The following is an 18,516-nucleotide window of genomic DNA, read 5'->3' on the forward strand; positions in this document are numbered from 1 at the left end:
ACTAAATGCAATACTTATGACAATGGAGCCTAAATTCATATCCAAATTGGAGAGTAAAGGGTAAGTGAGAGAAATTGAAGTGAATCAAGTGATGATTAAGTGTGCCAAATTGCAGTTTATGAAAACCATAACTCAGAGTGACAATGTTCTAGACTTGAAAAAGACACTTGAAGGGAGGCAAGTGCTCACATTTGCCCCTCTATTTGAGACTGAAATGGAGGACTCTGTTACTCTAGGTTCATATGAGATTGCCGGAATTATTGGGTTGGCAATATCTGCCTCCCCACTTGGAGAGAAATTCTCTTTAGATGTCATTCATGGGACTGAAACCGAAAAAGTAGAAGTGGAAGAAACCCAGCTGGTTGAGGAGTTGAAGGAAGTGATTGAGCCTCTCTTCCATATCCCTAAGGATAAGATGAACTTGTGGAGGGCTGGGCAGCTAATGGAATTCACTGATTATGTATGCCATTTGTGCTGAAGGGGCTCACATTGTAGTTGAGGGGAGAGAGGTGCCTTTAACCCATTGCCTGATTTCGCAATCCGTGGCATACTAGAAGCTTGACAGGAGAAGTTGAAGTGAGAAGTTAGAATTTTACTCAACTAAATAAGCCTTCTTGTTGGCAAGGAGTGGTGTGTTTTTTTATATTAGCCTTGTTGGCAGAGTATGGCATGTTCTTGTGTTATGTTAGCCCTTGTTGGCAGAGTATGGTGTGTTCTTATGTTTATCAATTATTATCAATAAAATTCAGTCTTTTATATATTTTGTTCTTGAAGTTGGGAGTTGTTGGATTGGTCCGGGCGTTCTCTTGGCAAATCCTTAGGTAGGTCAAGGTAAATTTTGAAGGCTGGAAACCGTGGCACATTTTTAAGCTTGATTGGTCGCTAATGGCGTGGATTAAGATAGATACGTTGGGCGATTGCGCAATATTTCTTGGAGATGCTTCAAAGTCCGTTTCAACGAGCGGGGAAATTGAAACTTTAGCTGGCCACATCTATGTGTTGATGGTAACTGTCGTCCTTACTTTTATAATTTCATGACATGTTTGAGACAAACTTCCCATTGTGTGCCTACTTGGGTCTAACCTTATTGATTATTGTAATTCTCAACTCTTTTTTTATCTATTTAATTTTCATATTTTTGTACACAGAATTTGAGTTTTGATTCATTAGGATATATCGTCCTTGATTCAAGCAAGACTATGACCCTAGATAGAAATAAATGACGGAAATGAATACAGTTGATTTTCTGGTGCTTTATTTGCATGTGAACAAGGACTGCATAACAGAATTATATTATATTCAACTTCAAGAACATCATTGCAACATAGAGGATGATTTGTTGCGTGTTTATCGCATTGAATGCTTACAGAGAGATTGAAGGAAGGACTAGCAATCTAGCAGTAGCGCATCAATATTCCGTTTTCCTTCTGGGCCCTTAGAATACCAGGATGATACATACTCTCCATATATGACTTCACGGTACCGGGGAGGGGAAGAGTTGCCAATAAGCTCAGAAACGGGGGATATTTTCACTGCCTTGGCCGGGTCATTAAACGTGGCGACAGAGAGTCTTGCCCTACTAGAATTAGTTATGGCCCGATGTTGAGCACTCTTATATTTCCCATTGGTGATTATCTGCAAGGGAAGTCCCAGTTAAAAACATAAATATAGAGAGATAAAAGTATAACTGAGTCCATTTATGCTGATATAACTCGACTGTCCTGTAAGATCAGGATAATAATCAATATCAATAGAACCATAGCTCGCCAAAAACTAAACTAGTTAAGACCATGTCCTGATGCAACATTTTCGTATTTGGCGAGTCTTTTGCCTTGCATATAACAAACTTAGTGGTTCCCAACTCCTAACACTTGCAGAAGGTAGCATCGTTGAATTCTCTCCTCCATCAAAGAATTAAGGATGTAACCCCATGACTTATCAAAACAAATATATAACCAATTGAGTGTCTCAAGTTTATTAATAGGAAGTATATCACCATTACGATAAAAACTGGTTTAATGTAACAAACTCAAATCACGTTTAACAAAACAAGAATCAGCTATGTTATGCATGTTCCTGAAAACTGTAAAGATGTCAATACTAAAAAAAACCTTCTAAGTTAATGGAACAACAAGATAAAACCTAAAATAAGAGTAGGATTCTAAGAAAGCTGATCCGAGGTGGCTGCAAACGGCACCAAATGATTAGCAACTAATAAAAGGGAAAGTGTGAATGAATAAAATTTATGATGAGAGTCATAGGAATCTTGCCAATTGAAATAGCACAAGAGAACAAGTCCATCTACCGCTATGAGGTTCTGGATATCGGGAGAACACGATACATTTAACTCCTGTTTCTGAACATTCATTTTTAAATTTCAGTTTGATATTAAGATGAGCTTTGATTTTGAGCGATATGGAAGAAAATGGGAGTATTCTATACAGCCTAAGACACAACATTACATATCTGTTCAACAGAGTACATTCCTACCTGTATCCTTGGGGGTTTAACTTTACAGAGTTGGTTGGGCGTAACAAGGTTCAAGGTCTGATGATCATAAAAGGAAACTATCTCAGTCAACAGACAGGCTATAACTTTCAAGTTTCAAACAGACAAATGCATGTACCCTGACCTTCTGCTTGACCTGATTACGACTATATCGAGTTAGATTTAGCAACACTAACTAGCATAGAAGGCGGAAACAAATATGATATGAAACCACAATTGATCATAAAAAATAAACTTCAGAAGAAAAAACTCAGCTAGATGCAACAGGGGACATATGTACCTCAGCCTGGTCAGATAAAAGTACAACAATGGCATCCAATAAAGGATGCACGGTGACCCACTCTCCATCCTTAAGGACCTGAAGACCACCCACATCATCCTGGATTAAGAGCGTAATGGCACCGAAATCAGAATGAGACTGCAGACCAAGAGTGAGCTCTGGCTGAGGGCACGGTGGGTAATAGCTGACAGTTATATTCTGATAAAACTCCCCAACAGCCTCCTCAATGCGCCCAGTGGAGAGCCCTAAACTCTCCGAGATTAGCCCCAACAGCCTCTGCGCAAGCACCTTCATCTCATCACTGTACTCCGCCACAACTTCCCTGTCAGACAAATAATCAAACAGCTTGCAGGCAACATAAGATATCAAACCCGACCCAACCCAAATTACACAAAGGGAATGCACCTGTAATTGGGAGGGAAGTGAGACCAGCGAGAAGGGTTGCGGCGGGAGAGCGGCAAGGTATGGTGGTCAAAGTAGTCTCTCCAATCCAGAACCGAAACGGCGCCATTTCCGTCCTCTTCACTAACAAGCATCTTGCTGCCGTAACCCTCGGAGGCTGCCGAATTGGGTTCGCAGGCGTACTTGAGCTTGTCCTCCATAGGACAGTCCTTGAAGAAGGACAACGCCATGGTTCTCATCTGGTCAAGAAGTCGTGTAGGCACGTCATGGTTGGTGACGTGGAAAGCGCCCCAATCTCCACATGCGCGGCCAATAGCGTCCCTGACCGAGTCCCTTCGATCGAAATCGAAACCCAAAAGGTCGATGGACGGTATATTGGTGTTGGCGGCGGCGGAGGTGGTAGTGATTGATTTGGGTCGGTTCTGTGGGGGTTGGATGTATTGAGTCGGGACCTGTGATATACCGGCGTCTGCTAGGGTTTGTACTCTATCACCTACCACTTCCATGGCGCATCCACAAATGATGCAGATGAGTGAAACTGAAATTTCCGCCAAAACAATGAGAAAGCTGAAAATATTATCCACCGTTGGATTTGGGCGTGGGCCGTGGAGTGTGGACGGTTGAATTAGGGGTGGTAAAATTCTATCTCATCTGGATAACGAAATTTCTCCAAATCGAATTAAATCACGTTTTGACATAAATTATATATGTTCGGTCAAATATAATAGAATTTATTCGATTTAAAATCGAATTAGATTATTGTCTGAATTATTTGTCCGTATTAAAACTAATTCATGGTTAATCAATTAAGAATCTTTGAAATCCAATTCTAATTAGGATTTGAACATATATATATTTCATAAACACTTCCTCTTATCCGATCAGAACTTTTTTTTTTTTTTTCGCCATCCTAGGTTGAATATTCTCACAAGAGCGTCGTGCTTTCTATATAAACAAAAGACATATAAGCATCTCAATTGCCATACTATTTTTAGAGCATTGAACATGCTTGGTGTTCCTGGTTTTAAGGATTTCCACAAATGCAGATCAAGACCTCTCCCTTTCCAGTTCCTAATTCTCTCTTTTTCTCGAACTTTTTCATCCAATTTTGGGTCTTTCTTCTTCTTCATCCTCCCTCACCATGAATGCGTCAGGATCTCTCCTATGGTTCTTCATCCTGTTATTTTCAATTAAAGTCTTGTCTAAAACTACAGGGCCTGTTGAAGTAATGATCCATAGGGACCTACCCCATATCAGCGGTACAAGCAGCAAGTCTCCGGACCGAATCAAACAGCTTATTGAAAACGACAATGCAAGACAGAAAATTATGCAGCATCGGCTCAGTAGAGGAAGGATGGCCACTGAGGTTGATCGGAGCGATGAGGTTCTAATGCCAAAATATGCTAGTCTTGCGGCGATTCCAATGCGTTCTGCCGCAGATTATGGGATGGGGCAGTATTTCGTTTCATTTCGAGTTGGAACTCCGCCGCAGAAGTTTGTGTTGATTGCTGATACAGGGAGCGATGTAACTTGGATGAACTGTCATTACGCTTGTACACAATCTGTGTGTCCAGACAAGCGTCCAAATATTGGCAGGATCTTTCATGCTCGGCAGTCCCCTTCTTTCAAGACGATTCCATGCTCATCTGATACTTGCAAGATTGACCTTGCCAGATCATTTTCCTTGACGAAATGTCATCAACCAGATGCCCCCTGCGCATATGATTACAGGTAGATCAAGCACTAAGTTCATGCTTTTTCAGATGATTTGTAATTCTGGATCTTCCTCTCTTTTTTTTCTCTATCAATGCTTATATAATTCGTTTTCGCTCACCATGTCGATAATAGATATGCAGATGGTTCGAGCTCCATGGGGTTCTTTGGCACTGAGACCGTCACAGTTGGGCTGCACAATCGTCACAAGGTAAGATTGCATGATGTGTTGATCGGTTGTACTCAATGGATGAACGGGACCTTCCATGACAGCGACGGGGTCATGGGATTAGGCTACAATACACACTCATTTGCTGTCAAAGTAGCTGAGAAATTTGGGAACATGTTCTCTTACTGCCTGGTTGATCACTTGAGTTTTAGCAATGTTTCCAACTTTCTCAGTTTTGGACGTCCAAAAGAAGGACCATTTGAAAAAATGAAATACACAGAACTTCTCCTAGGCGTCGTCGATCCATTCTACGCTGTAAAGCTCAGCGGTATCTCCATAGGCGGCGAAATGTTAAACATCCCACCTGAAGTATGGGAAGTTGACGTTGAAAGGGGTACCATACTCGATTCTGGTTCAAGCTTGACAATGTTAACCTATCCTGCCTACGATACCGTCATGGCCGCGTTTGAGGTCAGGTTAACAAAAATCGAGAGGAAGAAGCTTGTTAATGGGCCTCCATTGGAATTCTGCTTTGAAAGTGAAGGATATTGGAAGAAGAAATTTCCAAAGTTTGCATTTCATTTTGTGAACGGGGCTCAGTTTAAAGCACCAGTGAAGAACTATGTTTTTGAGGTCGCTCCAGGCGTGTCGTGTCTCGGTTTTCTTCCGACTCCTGGACACACTGTGATTGGTAATATTATGCAGCAGAATCATCTATGGGAGTTTGATCTTGCAAACAACAGGTTGGGATTTATGCGTTCTACTTGCACATATACTTCTTTAGTGAAAGATACTGCTAAAGCCTAGTTGTTGAAGATGCGAAGAACAGGCTGATGCTAGCTCATTCAAAACAATAAGATTTTATTGAGATGTAAATGCTTTAAACCATCTGTTATGTGTAATTTCATCTAAACATACAATTAGACCATCATTTATTCTTATATACACAAAATAGTTGCACCGACTTAAAAAACTCCTGATTTCAAGCGAGATTTTTTACATCCTAAGTCCTGAGAGATTATGAATTTGGCTATCGTTAAGTGATTTACACAACTGTTTTTTTATGAGCTTTTTTTTTCAATTTAAGTCATGTTGTTACAGTGGTGTGACCTAAAGTTACAATAATACAATCTAAAAATTACAAGTTCAATTCCCGAAAAGAACCTCTAGATGATATATTATGCGGTTAATGTTACTACTTCCAAGTTATAAGGGATAAACTACCACTAGAGAAACATTTGATTCTTGATACATTCAATACATTCATTAATCAAAGAATTTAATTGACTCTAGACTCTATCCTAAAATTGTATGCTTGAAGTTGCAAACTTTTCTTCTAAAGCCCATGCTTTATTTTGCAAACTTTCCTTCAAAGTTCAAAGAATGGCCAATTAAGGCCATGTTTGGCAAAATTTCCTACTAAACATTTTTTAATATTACTATATTTTTTAATGATTATCGTTATAAAACTCTGCAAGACCAGAAAGTTTCTATACGAACAGAGTGAGACGTGAAAATGGAGGAGGAGATGGAGCAACTCCTAAGCATGGGCTTCTCAAACGACCTGGCGGCCCAAGCGCTAGCCGCCACCGGCGGCAAGTCAACTCTCAAGGCCACCGAATGGATTCTATCTCACAAACACTCTTCCTCCACCTCCTCCTCCCCTCCCAACCCTAATCCCTCTCCAGTTCAGCCCAAGCTCGATCGGTTCTTTCACTGCCACTCTAAGCCATCCAATTCTACAATCAAAGAACAACAGAATGACTCTCCTTTAATCGAAGAAGAGCAATCGCCTTCAGCCGCTCTTACTAAGCGGCCCAAACTAGCCGTTAACGGTCAGTCTACTACTACTAACAACCATCGTGTTCATGTCCCTCCACACCAACCTTTATCGGAGCGTATGCGGCCACGGACTGTAAACGACATCGTTGGACAAGACCACCTCCTTTCCTCCGCCTCCATTCTTCGCTCCGCTATTGACCGTAAGCGTCTCCCTTCGATTGTCCTCTGGGGCCCACCTGGTACCGGCAAGACCTCAATAGCCAAAGCAATCGTAGCTTCGAATGAGCTTCAGTCCTCGTACAGGTTTGTAGCATTGTCGGCGGTCACCTGCGGGGTCAAGGACGTCAGGGATGCTGTGGACGATGCCAAGAAGACAAGGAAGTTGAACGGGAAAAGGACTGTGCTTTTTGTGGACGAGGTTCATAGATTCAACAAGTCTCAGCAGGACTCATTCTTGCCTGTTATTGAGGATGGTAGCATTGTGTTCATTGGTGCTACTACAGAAAACCCTTCTTTTCACCTGATAACCCCATTGTTGTCCCGATGTAGAGTCCTAACTCTTAATTCCTTGAAGCCAGAGCATGTCGAGACCCTCTTGAAGCGAGCAGTGGATGATGGGGAGAAAGGATTGGCGAAGAGTGTGGGGATGAAAGTCAGTGTTAGTGATGAAGTTATTCAATTTCTCTCTGCAAATTGTGATGGTGATGCTCGGGTGGCACTGAATGCATTGGAGATTTCTGCTACGACAGCGGATGCTCGATTGAATGAGGAAAATGTGTTTGCTTCTTCGAATGCAGTGATTGTTACTGTGGATGATGCAAAGGAGGCACTTCAGTGCAAGCATCTTGCCTATGACAAAGCAGGGGAAGAGCACTATAATTTGATTAGTGCCCTACACAAGTCTATGAGGGGAAGTGATGCCAATGCTGCTATTTACTGGTTGACCAGAATGTTGGAAGGAGGTGAAGAGCCTCTTTACATTGCAAGGAGACTGATAAGGTTTGCGAGTGAGGATGTTGGCTTGGCAGACCCTTTGGCGCTTAATCAGTCTGTTGCCTGTTACCAAGCTTGCCATTTCTTGGGTATGCCCGAATGCAATGTGATTCTTGCCCAATGTGCCGCATACCTGGCTTTGGCTCCCAAATCGGTCTCTGTGTACCGAGCAATAGGGGCTGCACAGAAGGTTATTCGGGAGTCAGTTGGGCAGAATGAGGGAGTGCCTCTTCATCTAAGGAATGCACCTACAAAGCTAATGAAGGACATCGGATATGGAAAGGGGTATATATATACTCCTGACAATCCCTCTGCAACACAGAGCTATCTACCACCTTCACTTCAGGGGTACAAGTTCCTTGATTGGCCCAATGCTGATGTTGTTGATGGACAATAACAGATGGGATGGTTTAGCGTCCTCCAGTTTTGGGAATTTTTGAAAATGTTTATCCATGCTGGTTAGATGCCTATCTTCTTCCTCTTTGTTAGCCCACTTTTTATGCTGTGAAAATCAGGTCTTGCCTTTAATTATTACACCATTTTGTTTTTGAAATTTTCTAGAAACAAGGGAAGGATGTAAGTAGGTTATCCTGGTGTGGCAAGTGTTAGTAAATCATATATGAAAAAAGTTCCACTTTGTTCTCTTTGAGTTTCATTAATGCACTAGCTTTTTGTTGATCTAACCTCTAGTAGTTAATCACATCTAAGAACTCAAATTTTCATAACATGGTTTCATGTTGGTCCATTTTCTGATTTATCTAAGCTTGTTAGTTGTTCCTAAATAAAGATTCATGTAATGAAGAAAATGAACTCATGCGATCTCCGATCTCCTTTTGCTTTCTAATAACCATGCTGTATCAGGTCTTAGTAAGTGATTAAACCTTACAATGATATTGTGCACTTTTTTGTTATTTAATCCTTTGATTCTTTTTAAGTTTAAACCTTATAAGCTATTTCCTGCTATAGAAATTTAACTGGTTGTTAAGTGAGGCTGTGCAATTCTTGTTCTATGCTATGATTGACTATAATCTTGTTGAAATCTTATTCTGTAAAACAACCCATGTTTGTTCTTAATGACTTTCTTACTTAAGATTTTTCTTTGCAGTATGGTGAACAGTTTCTGGAGCCTCTTAGGGGCATATTGCCAACTTTCAAGTTGTCCTTATTGTTATGATATTATCATGTATTTGATGTTTATAAGTTCAATAATAGTATCCAGTTTCATCTTGCCACAGTTACTGAGTTGTGTTTTTATAAATTTATTATCGCCCGTCATGCCTAATGGTAAATTTGGACATCCTTGGCCTTAAATTCTTTGGATGGTGTAAATCTTTTTCCCACACTTTTGCTTTAGACTGGTATGAGTTAATCTCTCTTAAACGAAGAGATAAACACCATGCACCTTATAATAGATTCACTGTCTGCTTCCAACTTGTTACCCTGTGTGTCCGTGCAGGCAAGTCGGAAGCAGCTGAGGGGAGGCATTCAGGTGCTTCCCCTTAAAACATCTCTTTTCAATCGTGAATCTCAGAATGGAAGCTCGAAGCAACTGAATTAACGAATTTTTTTTTTTTCATCAGTTCCCATATTTTGTGCTCATATCCATTCTCAAAATATTTCTTGCTCATATGCTTGGGTTGGTTTGGTGTGGTTTTTCTGTTCTCTGTTTATTTGCTTCTTATACTGAACAAAAAGGAGCAGGGGCAATTAAAAATGGGCTATGTCAAACCAACCTTTCGAATTATATTGAGTTGCTAATCTTGTTTATCCTGGGTTGATGGAAACATCGTATTGTGTGACAAAATACTTGAGATTGAGCTAAGAGTGTAAGCATGAAGAGGTTGCATTTGGAAAAAGGGTTTTTTTATACCTTTTCTTTTTGGTGGGTGGGGGGGTTATGCTTCGTACTCTTGTTTGTATAGAATCTAGTGAACATAGATGGTCAATTGGTCTCCAACATGATTTGGTTTTTTTTGAATGGAAACTTTTTGTTGAGGCACCACCCTGATATGGCAAACAATGGAGTTGGACCAGTTTAATTTCTCGCTCCTCCTTTCAAATGTGAGCTCTTTTTTGTGATGGAGGTTTGTTCCTATTTGGTACTTTCATTGTATTTTTGTCCTGATATGGCTTCTGATGTAATTTAACCATATTTTATTTCAGTCTCCTTTAATTTTATTTGTTTAGTTTAATTTTTCTTCTGCATAGGTGATTTACGGGAAAATATTCAGCGGTTCTGGTACGTCATGTCATACGCTGATGTGGTGTACCAGGACCAATAGCATGGTAACATTTCATAGTTTGTTGGTATCAATCAATTCATGGGTGGTTAGCATCACAACCCATAATTGTCACGATTTTATTTGTCGTGATACACCATATTAGCATATGACATGGCATACAGGGACCGTTGAATATTTTCTCATGATTTAATTAAATAGGAATGATGCATTTGTATTTTAATTTCAATGTTAGTGGTATCCTTCCTACTCTCAGTCATTGGCCGAGTATTTGAGGCTGCTTTGGGGTGTCTTGGAATAGAGATGATGGTGCAGATTGAAGATGGGAAGCCACGAAGATGTTTCAAAAACTATTTTGCAGAAACAGGCTGAGTCCAGTGATTGGTGAAACATCACATAGGCGAATAGCGTAGGACTTGTCCTTCCAACCCTTGACCAAGTATTTAGGTGGCCTGAGACATCTTTGATTGAGGGGCTGAAATTGCAGATTGAAGACGGGCCGGCAAGCCTATAAAGCAGATATGTCACAATATATATTCTTCCTATTTGACAATTAGCACTGCCATGATACTTAAAAAGAAATATTGCAACTGTATACACAGTAATATAAAAGTATAGGTCATGCCTCTATCGAAGGCTACTTTGGCCACTGCCATAAATCCTGCAATGCAAATCACATGAGAATATGCAGAGAAGGAATGGCATGGCATCAATCTTTAAGGCACCATATTTCCTCTCACATTCTCTTCCTGATTATGCATTTTCCTCACAATTATTATAGTCTTCAAGAAAAGCCAAGCTATGACTTCTTTTTTAAAAAAATTATAACTTGCATGGTTGCATGGTTGAAGCAACTTTGATGTATTAGTATTTGATTTATACATAGTAAAAACTTGCATAGGTGAATAGCACAAGGATTTGTCCTTCCAACTCTTGACCAAATGTTCGGTGGCTTGAGACATCTTGGAACGAGGGGCTGAGATTTTGGATTGAAGACGGGCAGTCCCATAAAGCAGGTATGTCACAATATATTCTGCCTAATTGACAAATAAGCACTGCGTTTATTCTTTAAAGAAGAAATATAGCAACTGTATATACATTTATATACAATTATGATGTCATTTATGGTTATCCTCCTCATCCAATTTGCTTTCGACATCTTGGGCTGTTGTTTTGTGCTCCAATAGTTTCTGTTGCTGCTGTTCATTTGCTTTTCCCCACAGAGTAGCATACAAGCCAATAATTATCAATATAGCTCCTACCATACTGAAAAAATTACCAATATCAACTCTTCTTGTAAGTTAAAAGTAGTTTGATCTCAAATAAGCAAAATAAATGGTACATACTCTCCCGTGTGCAATGCATCCCCAAAGACTAGCAGACCAATTATTGCCGTGATAATATTCCCCAAAGGTATAAATGCAGTCATGAATACTGGTCCTTTCTCTTTCATTACCAATGTTTGAACATAGTTTGAGATTCCAAACACGATAATTCCCTGCAAAATTTGATTGCATTTATATTATTTCCATTTCAGAAAGCTTTTGCATCTTGAATTGGAAGCTGAAGGACTTACACTGTATATAGGAGCAAGAAGGCTAATGTCCCATGTCAATCTCCATGTTGAAGCTTTGCGGTCTAGAATTACTGTCGTGATTGCTGAGAGTATGGTTCCCGCTAGGCAGGTTAGTGATGTAAGAGTTAGCGGCGCCGGGTACTTCTTGATTGCTATTGTCTGCACTATTTAGTCATTACCTTTCCAATTTGAATGTCTTAATCCATTTACATGAAATCAATATGTGTGTGTGTGAGGGAGTCTGTTATTGTTTATTTACATGCATAAGTTTTTATCCATTTTTACCTGTAAGACGTAATAGCCTGATATTGAAACGTTTGCAACAAGAAGCATTAGACAGCCCTTAATCCAATCCCCGCCTCGAATAGTTCTTGGGGAGTTTATCTTGTTTGACAGTGGCTTAAGAGGTGAAATTACAACGGGGCCATGGTAGAAAGTGACGAGTGTAGCACCAGCTAAGGCAATTATAGTGCCCCCAACTTTTGCTTGTGAACCACGCTTGAAGATGTCTACTTTCTCCATCCTGAATATGCAACCAGATTGAAGGGAACATATACCCTCTTAGCTTAACTGAAAAAAATAGCTTATATATACTTGTATATATATATGTATTGAAGTCATACCTGCAAATTAAGGCCAGGATGAAAGTTGCTGATGGACCGAGGTTAGACATGGCAGCGGTAAGTGTCACTGATGTGTATTCTAGTCCTGCATAGTACAGTATCCTTCCCAACACGGACCTATATATATAGAAACAAAAGAATATAAGAAAAGCTTCTTTACTAACTGACAATGTTTTATAGTTCAGTACTCATCACCCTACCCTAGAAGCCCCAAGAAAAATATATCTCGCAAGATGAGACCAGTGATTTTGTTCTTATTATTCCTGCAACATATGAACATGGAGATCAAACAAACGGTTAATTTTTTATTTTTCTGGTTTTGTGTGTTGCAGATAATATTGGTTTGAAGAAGATGAACCTTTCAAAGAGAGATGCAAATAAGGCAGTGGCTAGGGTTCCAATGGCGTTTCCGTAGACCACAAGAATATAATGGCTCATGCCTCTATTTAAGGCCACCTTAGCCACTGCTATGAATCCTGCGACGCAAAGACATGACACTATGGTGAGAAAGTATGGTATGCAAGAACTTTTAGGCTCCATTCTTGCTCCTCCTCTCACATTCTCTTCCTGATTCTGCATTTTATCACAACAGCTATTAGTCGGTCTTCAACAAAAGCTATTCGCTATTCGCTCATTATTTTATAACTTGCATGAGGGGAAGCAACTTTGGTGTTATATAATTTGTACACAGTACAAAGATGTGGGCATTGACTGGGAATGGGACCAGAACTGCTGCATGATAGGATTTTACTTTATAGAAAGTAGCATTTTTATGGTAAGAAAAAAGGAAAGCATGAATGGAAGTTTTTTTCTTTATATAAAGTAGCCATTTTATGACCAAACAAGAATGACACGATAGTGTTGATTTCTTTGGAATTGATAGAAAGTAACGTCACACCTGGACCGCACGGTGGAACAAGTTTGGGTATGGGTGCCTTAAAAATTGAGGTAATATAACTTTTGGTCACCCAATGAGTTTTAGGAGCGATGGGTTATGTGTACAAATGATAGGGATGTAATCAACGTGAGCTGATTACTCGTGCTTACTAGGAAGTTCTTGTTGAAGATCATCAAATATATTAATAATTTATCCCTATCACGATGAAATTTCAAATATTATCTGAGCATGTTGGCCAAGGCTATAGACTCGTTGAATACATCAGTGTAGCGCGCGTGCGGTCAGAACATCTAAGGGCATCACAAATCTGTTATTGCCTCAAACTTCCTCGGCCTAGACCTCAACTTGCTAACTAGCTAAGGCATCCCTTATCAAGTTCAACTCAGCCATTGAATTTTCAAACATTTAAATTTGAGAACTCAAAGTTGAAATTTTTTTTAATATGTATACACGGACAGATTTTTCATTGTTTGGGTTGATTTTTTAGTTTGATTTTTATGCCACATGAGCGAGTTTACTGCCTGAGCAGTGAAAAATTTACCCATGTGTGTAAATTAGGAAAAATTTCAACTTTCGATTCCCAAATTAAAATGTTTGAAATTTTAAGGACCAAGTTGGACATGCCCAATCATTCAAATAACCAAAAGTTGCATTACTCCTTAAAACTCGGACTTGCATTTTAACCACCTCAGTCCGACAAACCTGGTAAAAGTATTGGATCTGGTGGACCAAGATTGGACTGCCCGTGGCCGTTTATATCTTGTTTTAGTTCTTTTAGAAACAAATTAAAACAAAATGACTCAAAAAATGAAAATTTAAATTAATATTTTGGTAAATAACAATCTTAATTATCAGTTAATTAGAAAATAAATTTACATTTAGCTCAAATTTGACTTATATTCACTATTCAGACTTCATAGATACATACATATATAATTACTCTTTAAATTTAGATTCGTCAAATATGATATGTATGGTAAACTCTATGTTACAACATTAATCAAGAAATCAAATTACAAAAATTCACTTAAATTGGCCTCGTAATTAGAAAATAAATATATTTAGCTCAAATTTGTCTTATGTTTAAACAAAAACATAATCGATGAATCGTAATATTCTAAATTAGAAAATTATCAAAGATTAATTGATTATTGACTAATAACATGAATTACTTTATAATTTTAATATTTTGTATATTATCTAACATTACAATTATATACATAATTTTTTTAAAAAAGTGACAAATCTCCAAAACTAGTCTACCGTCGATCAAACCGGATACCTGGGGAGCCGGTCTCATTTTCTAGGTGACACCGAGGCAAGCTTTTAGGACACATCGTTAATAGGACAAAAAATGTCACACCAATAGGATTTTTTGTTATATATAAATAAAGAAAAGGATGAATATTCATAAAAAAAAATCTCATGAATGGATATTCATATAAAAAAAGAAAAGCATGAATAGGATTACTTTTTATCAAGTATAATTTTATGAAGAAAAGAAAGACATGAATGGAATTCTTTATACAAAGTAGCATTTTATGATAAAAGAAAAGAAAGGGATAGTAATGATATGACTTAAATTTGCACTATTGGTTCCTTTATTGATCCACCAAATCAAAACTGAAATTTTCTAAAAAAAAGACTAGTAGATTGTGACCAATTCATGGGAATTTTCTAAAAAAAGTCAAGTGGATTCTAACCAAATCACTAAAAAAATGTACTATTTTTTTTTTTTATACACAATGCCCGGATTGGATTGGTGGAGGACATGTGTACTATTTACCAATTCCCCAATTAGTGCAACATTTGGTGCTCTTGCAAAGACGAAAATATCAAGGAAGACAAAGGCAAAGAAGGAGACGTGCGAGATTGAAAGACTTCACTATAATGGCCCAGCAAGGCTGATAGTCAAGCCCGTATCATCGGCTGGGCCTTACTTATGCTCAGGCATCTAAAATGGCTCATTAGGCCCACTTTGTCAAAGCCACGCGGCCCTGAAGCTTAAACCGATTCAGAGCGGAACTCAAGAAATGCTTGAGACTCGAGACCCCGTATCATGGTTTGAATCTCACCAAGGCTCAGGCCTCTAAAATGGGCCACAATGTTCAGATCATAATATTGGCCCAAGGGCCCATGACATGATCGTTGATCAGTAAATTCCACACTAGCCACTAGCGATTGTCATGGTTTGCTGCAGGCGCATTGAGACAAATAAGAAGACGAAGAAGAATGCACTAGAAGACAACATAAGCACGTGTGGACCACTTTGAACTGTTTTGTGCGTGACAAACTATGAATTATTATATTTTTCCTACTCTCTCTCACTTCACACCTCTCACGAATATAATTAATTGTCTTCAAGTAGACCAACTACATACGTAAGCAAACAGCCGACCGTACACAGTCTCATGTATCATTTATCAACACACCTCGTAAAACAAACTGCTCTTGCACAAATTTCTCATGGTGGGTGGAGTCACGGATAGACGGGATCTAGACAAATTTTCACTCAGATGATATGTGAAAGGATGGTTTCTTAAAATTGAATCTATATGGGTAAATGATATATTTGGTGCCTCACAGATGGGTTGTGTAACAACTCAGTCCTTCACGTTTCAAACGTAATAATTTGGTCATTGATCTTTGTGACGTATAACATGGTCAGTTTTCATACAAATTATTGACATGTTACAAAAAGTCAAAAATACTAATTTTTAAAAAATAATATTTGCCTACGTGAAATAGTGAAACAGAGGACAATGGTGTGTGATCTCAACGCACGGGAGCTCCGATAGAGGATTGTGTGTCAATTCACGAAAGATTTTGGATCGGGGAGCGAGGGGGACAAAGGTGTGATTAACGAGTGGCTTGGCACATGTACTTGTCAAATCTGAATAATTGGTGATACAAAATGTCAAGCTCCTGACCTAGAAGGGAGATCGTCTTGCCTAGATTCACCATCGAAGTGTTACACGTCACAAAGATCAGTGATTAAATTGATACGTTTGAAATCTGAGTGACTGAGTTGTTACACAACCCATATGTGAGGGATCAAATGTATCATTTGCCCAACCTATATGCATATTGTTTTGTAGAATTGCTTCTTTGTACGAAGTTCTCAAAATAGATGGGGTCTGAGTAGACATAATTTATACAGATTTTACTCTCACATAATATGTAAAAAAACGGCTTTCGGAAATTAAACTTGTGTATTGCTTTCTGAAGTTTAATCTGCGAGACTGTGACCTCTAGGATGTAGACAAGTATCAACACAAATGGTACATCACAATATTAATATCTATGGTTCAGTCTCTTACAGACACATAAAATATGAAACAAAAAAAAAACAATATACCAAACCAGAATCAGTATAATAAACTAATTTTTCTACTGTATAGAAATTACTTACGTCCCAGATATCTATGGGATACTAGAATTGAGAATCTCAAAAACTCCTGAACACTGCGGAGCCGGTCTCGATAGTTGATCACCGGCGCTGGCCGGGCAAGTTGTGAGCCCAACCGGCGGTACCATGCAGTTATAAACCAAGCATATCGACGCCGTATCAGGCAACTCCCTACCGGGTTTCAACGGAAACCGAGACATGTAATTGTGCTGCAAGTACAATGTCTTGGTGGTCCCACTGTACACGCTGTCAATGTAATCTTGCGGAATCGTTCCCATCAGACGGTTGTTATTCAAGAACAGCGTCTCGACTCCCGCCAAGACACCTGATAATTCCCCCGTCAGGAAGTTGTGGCTGAGGTCCACGATCGATCCCTCACCGTACGACGCTGTGGGGTCCGACGTCCTCGGTGGGACCCCTCCGGATAAATTGTTCCGTTGCAGGAACATTAACGAGAGTCTCGGATCGAACAGTGAAGGAGGGATGGGCCCACTGAATTGGTTCATGCTTAGATCGAGAAACACTAACTCTGAGAGTGATTGTAGTCCGTTGATCTGGCCCCACATCGTGTTTTCTGACAATGACAGGTAACGGATCGTTGACGGTAAACTTAACGGCAGCTTTCCCGTTAATTTGTTGATTTTCAAATCCAAATGCAGTAGCTCAGTCGAAACGACGTCGGGCAGGTCGCCGGAGAGACGATTGGAAGCCAAGATGAGGACCTTCAACTGAGTCAACCCCGTGAGACCCGGCGAGATTGATCCGGTGAGTTCGTTGAAACTCAGATCGAGCGTGTGTAGATTTGGGAGGGAAGAGAATGTAGTGGGGATAGGACCAGTTAAGCGATTCTTGGTCAAGGAAATGACTCGGAGATTCTTGAGTTGGCCGATTTGGGGAGGTATAGGACCAGTGACGAGTCCGGAGAAGAGAATGAGTTGGGTTAACTCGGTGAGATTGGCTATGGAGGGGGAGAGTGACCCCGCTAGTCCAGGTGAGCCAGAGAGTCCGGTTCCGAGGGTCAGAGAAATGACTCTGTTAAGAGAAGAACAAGCAATGCCGGAGAAGGACGAGCAGGGATCAGGTGCGGTGAAGTCCCAGGTGGAGAAGAAGTTGTTATGCTTAATGTCAATGAGACTGTCCTTTATGGCTGATAGAGCTGCAAGATCGACGGGGCTCATTTTTTGCAGTGATGGAATTGCAGAGTGTAGAATGAGTAGAAGAACCAGAGGAAAAAAGAACTTAGCCATGTCGGCGAGAGAGAGTGTGTGTGTGATTCAGTTGATCCAGAAAGAGAGAGACAGTAATACAGGTGGTGATGGTCCAAGAAGAACAGAGGTTAGATTATATATATAATCTACATGTATAAAATTATAAATGTGTCATTATTATTTTTTAGTACAGTGAAAGTGAAAGTGAAAGGAATGGGGAGATTCGAGCTCGAGACTTCTATAAGACATCATCCATATGAGTCTCATTTGACCTATTCGTCGTTATCAAATGTGTCATTATTACTGAATATCTACTTAATTATATAATGAAATACACTATACACATACATATATGATAAGTCAGAAGATTGTTGGATCCAATCACTTATTGCCACGTAGGATACATGACAATGAGATTCATGCGAAGAGAGAAGAATAATATACATGTTATTTCAGTGGGGCCGGAAACGAGCCGAACATGACGAATAAACATGTTCAAGCTTGTTTGTTAAACCAACGTAGTAGTTTATAAGTAAAGTTTAGTTCGAACACGAGCCGAGTTTTATGTTTAAGATTGAATCTCATATTGGTTTAATATAATTCAGTTAAGTGATTTATAAATAAAGTTTAGCTCCTCTCATATTTGAATACGTATATTTAAAAAATTCAAGAATAAAACCGTATTCGTTTTGAATTGGAATCCAAAAAGGACAAT

At 39.4% G+C, this 18,516-nt stretch overlaps 5 protein-coding genes and 1 long non-coding RNA gene across 7 annotated transcripts; 3 read left to right on the top strand and 3 right to left on the bottom strand.

Annotated features, from left to right (window-relative positions):
* Window positions 1-1,267: 1,267 nt before the first annotated feature.
* On the bottom strand, window positions 1,268-3,757 carry LOC119992651 (probable 2-oxoglutarate-dependent dioxygenase ANS). The gene is made up of 3 exons (XM_038839450.1): window positions 3,194-3,757; window positions 2,789-3,110; window positions 1,268-1,635 (listed from the first exon to the last, which is right to left on the bottom strand). Exons 1-3 carry the CDS (start codon window positions 3,694-3,696, stop codon window positions 1,387-1,389), a joined length of 1,074 nt encoding a protein of 357 aa, XP_038695378.1. The 5' UTR covers window positions 3,697-3,757; the 3' UTR covers window positions 1,268-1,386.
* On the top strand, window positions 3,695-5,879 carry LOC119993478 (aspartic proteinase NANA, chloroplast-like). The gene is made up of 3 exons (XM_038840635.1): window positions 3,695-3,809; window positions 4,405-4,921; window positions 5,039-5,879. The coding sequence occupies exons 1-3, from the start codon at window positions 3,695-3,697 to the stop codon at window positions 5,877-5,879; spliced, it is 1,473 nt and encodes a 490-aa protein (XP_038696563.1).
* Window positions 5,880-6,544: 665 nt separating this feature from the next.
* Window positions 6,545-9,243, top strand: LOC119992422 (ATPase WRNIP1). 2 transcript variants are annotated; one of them, XR_005466392.1, is made up of 2 exons: window positions 6,545-8,305; window positions 8,953-9,243. XR_005466392.1 is itself a non-coding variant. In XM_038839096.1 (1 exon), the coding sequence occupies exon 1, from the start codon at window positions 6,589-6,591 to the stop codon at window positions 8,242-8,244; it is 1,656 nt and encodes a 551-aa protein (XP_038695024.1). In that variant the 5' UTR covers window positions 6,545-6,588; the 3' UTR covers window positions 8,245-8,530. The 2 variants fall into 2 exon arrangements, 1 of the variants encoding a protein (XP_038695024.1); XM_038839096.1 differs by lacking the exon at window positions 8,953-9,243 and having other exon boundaries at window positions 6,545-8,530.
* A 1,743-nt stretch (window positions 9,244-10,986) lies between these two features.
* On the top strand, window positions 10,987-12,753 carry LOC119993689. The gene is made up of 3 exons (XR_005466559.1): window positions 10,987-11,103; window positions 11,625-11,772; window positions 12,619-12,753. It is a non-coding gene; the product is annotated as an uncharacterized LOC119993689 (long non-coding RNA).
* LOC119993688 (WAT1-related protein At5g07050-like) lies at window positions 11,096-13,090 on the bottom strand. Its single transcript, XM_038840900.1, has 7 exons — window positions 12,645-13,090; window positions 12,487-12,549; window positions 12,287-12,403; window positions 11,949-12,186; window positions 11,664-11,822; window positions 11,434-11,585; window positions 11,096-11,353 (listed from the first exon to the last, which is right to left on the bottom strand). The coding sequence occupies exons 1-7, from the start codon at window positions 12,863-12,865 to the stop codon at window positions 11,206-11,208; spliced, it is 1,098 nt and encodes a 365-aa protein (XP_038696828.1). The 5' UTR covers window positions 12,866-13,090; the 3' UTR covers window positions 11,096-11,205.
* Window positions 13,091-16,360: 3,270 nt separating this feature from the next.
* LOC119993675 (probable leucine-rich repeat receptor-like protein kinase At1g35710) lies at window positions 16,361-17,971 on the bottom strand. Its single transcript, XM_038840884.1, has one exon. The coding sequence runs from the start codon at window positions 17,838-17,840 to the stop codon at window positions 16,608-16,610; it is 1,233 nt and encodes a 410-aa protein (XP_038696812.1). The 5' UTR covers window positions 17,841-17,971; the 3' UTR covers window positions 16,361-16,607.
* Window positions 17,972-18,516: the final 545 nt, after the last annotated feature.

This window comes from Tripterygium wilfordii, chromosome 23, assembly GCF_013401445.1.
Source record: "Tripterygium wilfordii isolate XIE 37 chromosome 23, ASM1340144v1, whole genome shotgun sequence".
Classification (NCBI taxonomy): Eukaryota; Viridiplantae; Streptophyta; class Magnoliopsida; order Celastrales; family Celastraceae; genus Tripterygium; species Tripterygium wilfordii.

Coding starts and splice junctions, on each gene's coding strand:
- LOC119993478 (XM_038840635.1), top strand. CDS start 3,695: ATGGCGCATCCACAAATGATGCAGATGAGTGAAACTGAAATTTCCGCC. Junction 3,810..4,404: donor TGGGCCGTGGAGTGTGGACG/GTTGAATTAGGG, acceptor CTAAAACTACAG/GGCCTGTTGAAGTAATGATC. Junction 4,922..5,038: donor CCCTGCGCATATGATTACAG/GTAGATCAAGCA, acceptor TGTCGATAATAG/ATATGCAGATGGTTCGAGCT.
- LOC119992651 (XM_038839450.1), bottom strand. CDS start 3,696: ATGGAAGTGGTAGGTGATAGAGTACAAACCCTAGCAGACGCCGGTATA. Junction 3,111..3,193: donor CACTTCCCTCCCAATTACAG/GTGCATTCCCTT, acceptor TTTGTCTGACAG/GGAAGTTGTGGCGGAGTACA. Junction 1,636..2,788: donor TTTTATCTGACCAGGCTGAG/GTACATATGTCC, acceptor CTTCCCTTGCAG/ATAATCACCAATGGGAAATA.
- LOC119992422 (XM_038839096.1), top strand. CDS start 6,589: ATGGAGGAGGAGATGGAGCAACTCCTAAGCATGGGCTTCTCAAACGAC.
- LOC119993688 (XM_038840900.1), bottom strand. CDS start 12,865: ATGCAGAATCAGGAAGAGAATGTGAGAGGAGGAGCAAGAATGGAGCCT. Junction 11,823..11,948: donor CAGGCTATTACGTCTTACAG/GTAAAAATGGAT, acceptor TAAATAGTGCAG/ACAATAGCAATCAAGAAGTA. Junction 11,354..11,433: donor GATGCATTGCACACGGGAGA/GTATGTACCATT, acceptor TAATTTTTTCAG/TATGGTAGGAGCTATATTGA.
- LOC119993675 (XM_038840884.1), bottom strand. CDS start 17,840: ATGGCTAAGTTCTTTTTTCCTCTGGTTCTTCTACTCATTCTACACTCT.